Source organism: Neltuma alba, unplaced genomic scaffold, assembly GCF_004799145.2.
Source record: "Neltuma alba isolate B1F8T4 unplaced genomic scaffold, ASM479914v2 tig00010511_pilon, whole genome shotgun sequence".
Lineage (NCBI taxonomy): Eukaryota > Viridiplantae > Streptophyta > Magnoliopsida > Fabales > Fabaceae > Neltuma > Neltuma alba.
Genome location: NW_021635387.1, coordinates 511,504 through 515,861, shown reverse-complemented (window position 1 = coordinate 515,861; position 4,358 = coordinate 511,504). Strand labels below are relative to the sequence as shown.

General features: G+C 38.0%; 1 protein-coding gene across 1 annotated transcript; it reads right to left on the bottom strand.

Annotated features, from left to right (window-relative positions):
- Window positions 1-3,602: 3,602 nt before the first annotated feature.
- On the bottom strand, window positions 3,603-4,046 carry LOC114756814 (ethylene-responsive transcription factor ERF098-like). Its single transcript, XM_028945756.1, has one exon. It carries the CDS (start codon window positions 4,044-4,046, stop codon window positions 3,603-3,605), a length of 444 nt encoding a protein of 147 aa, XP_028801589.1.
- Between the last annotated feature and the right edge of the window lie 312 nt (window positions 4,047-4,358).

The window sequence follows — 4,358 nt, the reverse complement described above, 5'->3', positions numbered from 1 at the left end:
GGAACTGCATTATCCATGTGTGAGTATTCCAATGAACCATCTTTGATATTTTCAGTGCTACTAGAAGCCTCTTACTTCATTTTCACCTAGAACAAAATAATTTAAATTATTTTGAATATTCTGGAATTTATTTCCGCATGAAAATACCAGAAAATACACTGAAAATATTCACAAATAGATCCTTAATTGTCTCCAAAATTATCAAATTATATATCAAAATGAAGATCTTGATTTTAGGGATTTTTAGAGACAAACCGCACCTCAAACGGACCTTCCACGCGCCTACACGCGCCCCTAGAAGGAAAATTAGCGAAAAACTGGAAAAAAATATTTTCCCACTCGCCCTGTCGGCGCGTGCACTTCACGCGCCCCCATGCAGCCTGCCACCGGCTACACGCGCCGTGCCTGCGGCTTCCACGCGCCACCACCTGTCAGGTAGTGGTCCCCATGTGCCAAGGTGGGGTGCCACGTGGCAGAACGCGCCACGTGGCACTGCTTGGTCAAAATTTTTTTTTTAATTCTTTTTTTTTATTAAAAGTATTTGGACCGGTTGGGTTTGGGTCCATTTCGGCCCAACCGGTTCCCTTCAAATTTTTTTTTTTTAATGATTTTGGTCTGGGCTGGATCCTGCCTCCAGCCCAGTACACCCCTTCCTTTTTTTTTTTTGTCTGGGCTGGATCCTACGTCCAGCCTAGTAAATGCATTTTTTTTTTTTTACAGGAGGGGCCAAAACGACGCCGTTTTGGCCCTTGGAGGTCTCCTTCAACCTCCAGCCGGGTCACCTTGACCCGGCTTCTGTAACCGGGTCGGGTTCAACGGACCCGTCGGACCTTATTTCTTCTCTCCTCTGTATCTTCGCCGTCCGGTGTCCATTTTTAGCGTACTTTATATCATTTTCTTCATTTTTTTGAGTTCTACGCAATGGGATAAATTTTGAATCCAAAAAACTTCATTTTCGAGACACCCAAAAATGAAAACGTACGGCCGAAAAAAGGATACTGTATAAAACGATTTTCACAGAGGCAGAGAAGCAACCCAATATGTCTAAACATAAATATAAGACACAAAAACTATCATACTGAAAGTAAAATGGAGGATTTGCATAATATATTGAAGCAAATCGCAAGTTACTCAGACCGAATAATCAGAAAAAGAATACTGATATGAAAACGCAGGCCACAGAATCAACGAGAAAAATCACTTGCTCTGATACCAATGAAGGTTTTCGGGCATACCTGGAGTCTGCAATGTAATTAGGTTGCCACGCGGAGGTCCGATCACGGTGACGGAGTCGGATCTGATAGACACAGCAAATGCATCGGAGGGAAAGTTTTTGCAGAGAGGGAGGGAGGAGTCTAGAAAAGGCAGAAGACGAGAAAAGAAAACCGAACGCGTGTGTGAAAAACTGATGCTGCGGTTAACTTATCCCATGCATATTTTCAAAAAGAAAACCGCCTCCCTCGTCATAACTGTTCCCGCTTTTTGGTAAATTTATGTAAGATGGCAAAAATTGCACTTTAAGACCCACAAGTCTTGTTATTTACACCAGGACCCTAAATGATAATGGGCTTGGGTCCAATCCACCAAGGGTGGACTGACCCATTTTCTTACAGTAAGGATATTTTAGGAAAGACGACACTTATTTATTACAAATAACTAACTTAACTTATTTCTTTAATATCCTCAAATTAGTCAATTAGGTCTTATAATTAGAACCGGAGATAATACTATGGTACGTAGAAAGGTCAATTGGAAGGTACATAACTCCTTAAATCAACAAGGACGAAGTTTTAATCTCGTAGATGACAAAATTTGCTATTATTCTGACATAATAATAGTCAAACCTTAATTGTGATATACTACCTCCGGTATTCAATATAAGAACTTGTTTAACTCTTATTTTGATTTTAAATATAAGACCTTAATCCACTTTGTCTCTTATGTTTATTTATTTTTTCTCAAGAGAGTCTTTGTAATAATGGTAGCTGTAACCAATATACTTGATTAGCAGAGATATTTTAGGAAAGACAACACTTATTTATTATAAATAACTAACTGAACTAATTTTTTTGATCTACTCAAATTAGTCAATTAGTTCTTATATTAAGGAATGGAGGTAGTATATAGCATTAAATAACGCTAGTAGATAGCTGTATCAAGAAATATAATAATTAATCAAAAAAGAAAAAAAAATAAAGGCATAGTAGAGGAATCCAATTTATTTACTTCCTCAATTACATATGCAAGCGATATTAATCCATGCATGGAGAAGGATCTTCCTTATTGGGCAAGTGCAATCAAAATTCGATTTGCTTCCCCCAACTTTTAGGAAAGAAGAGCGGAACCGTCAGAACAGTTGGTTTATAATCAACCCAACTAATAGTCCCCAAATGTTTTATGGGAGGTCTAAGTTCTTAATAATGTTGAATTCTGTCCATATAAAATTACAAAAAAAAAAAAACAAAAAGAAAAAGTGAAGTCATAATATCTAATTTTCAAGAAAAGAACAATTTTTAAGTAAGATTTTATTGGCTAATAAGCTGCAAATCTTTTCATAAAATATTCAAGTACACACCTTGTAATGTTTATTTGGGTGCAAAAGTATCCATTAAGTTTGAAAATGACGTAAAAAGATGCCACTGTCATTTGTTTAAGCAAATGTTTTTTTTTTCTCACGAGCCCCATATTCATTTATGCTCTAAAAGCTAACGAACATTTCACCCAGAAAAAAAATAATAATAATAAGAGCTAACGAACGATTGTTTAAATTAATATCACGATATCTTTGCATTATTTTAGGATCTTTATAGGCGCTTTGCGCAAATAAGTGAATACTATGGTGCCAATTACATTTGCATACGCTTCGTGGGTAAACTCGCACCTTAGCCCATATTTTAACGAAGAAATGCAACTTCATTTGTGCAATAATAATTCTTAATGATCTGAACTTTTTATCGTGCTAATCAAAATTCTGGGTACAGGCCTTGTGTGATTTTATTTGAATATTCGCAGGAACTTTTGCACCTAAACGAATATTATATATGGTGCAAAGTGTGCATTCACAAATACTCCGTGACTAGAATCATGGTATGATTTTATTTGAAGTTATAAGACTTCAGGCATACTTAGAGAGTCCAACAACTTCAGATAGTCACGTAAAGGTCCGGTTATGATGACGAACTCGGATCTTTGGTTTCACAGCAAATGCACCTTTGTGGAAAGAACAGAGGGATAGGGAGAGCAGTTTTTCAGTGGTCTTCTGATTGTTTTTCAAATGAGAAAAACAATCTCCATATAACCACGTTAGAATAAATATTCCCTCCCTTTTTTCTTTACAATTTAAACAAAAAGTAAAAGTCACAATTAATGACCCGAATGTTCTATTATTTGCACTAGAACCCTAACGTTAATGGGTTTGGATCTAATCCACTAAGAGTGGACTGGCCTATTTTCCAACAGAAGTTATTAGAAGCATTGGTTCCTTGTTTATTATCATTCGCTACAGTACGTAGCCAAGTAGAAACACTAACAAAACATGCATAGCCCAAAATGAAACTTGCCAAGAGAAAAATAAACTCAAAAACACAATGCAGTAGCACTCATCAATCTTGTTTGATGTTCTTCTCTTGAGACTCAAGAAGCTCTACCAACACCTTATCATCCAGGCACTCAAACTCAATAACTTCCCTCTGGGCGTCCTGTCCAGCAGTTGAGGAAGCTGCATGGTCATTAGTAGCTCCATAAGCAAGAAGAGGAGGAGGAGGAGGAGGAGAAAAAGAAGAGGAAGAGAATGGGTGATATGGCGGAGGAGGAGGAAGATTGTAGTGTTGGGGGAAATTAAGAACTGCAAGATGACCCCTGAAGTTGTAAGCTGCTTCGTCATATGCTCTTGCTGCTTCCTCAGCTGTCTCAAATGTCCCAAGCCACAGCCTTGCACCTTGCTTCGTCGGGTCCCTTATCTCCGCTGCAAACTTCCCCCAGGGCCGCTGCTGGACCCCGCGGTACCGCAGTTCATTTGTCGGGGTCTCCTCTTTCTTCTCCTCCATGTGCTGGATCGAATTAGATGTGTTATGGGTTTTGGGTGCCCTATATATGTACTACGTGGGAAAGGTTGAATTTTACATTGACGTGCTTGGAATTACTCTGGAAGGTTCTTCTGCATGCATGCACATCCAAGGAAGTAAATGAATTCGATTCATCCGCTATGGTTGTGTGTCACTCGTTCTTTTCCTTTGAAAAAAAATATTAAATTCACTGAGAGGTATAAAAAAGCACACGTGCCTTTTAAAATTGCTTGTCTTCTTCATTTTTTATTAGAAGATATTTCTTAATTTGACTCTCATTTTTTTGACCGAAAG

Excerpts from the sequence above, each read along its gene's own strand:
- LOC114756814 (XM_028945756.1), bottom strand. The coding sequence starts at position 4,046 with ATGGAGGAGAAGAAAGAGGAGACCCCGACAAATGAACTGCGGTACCGC.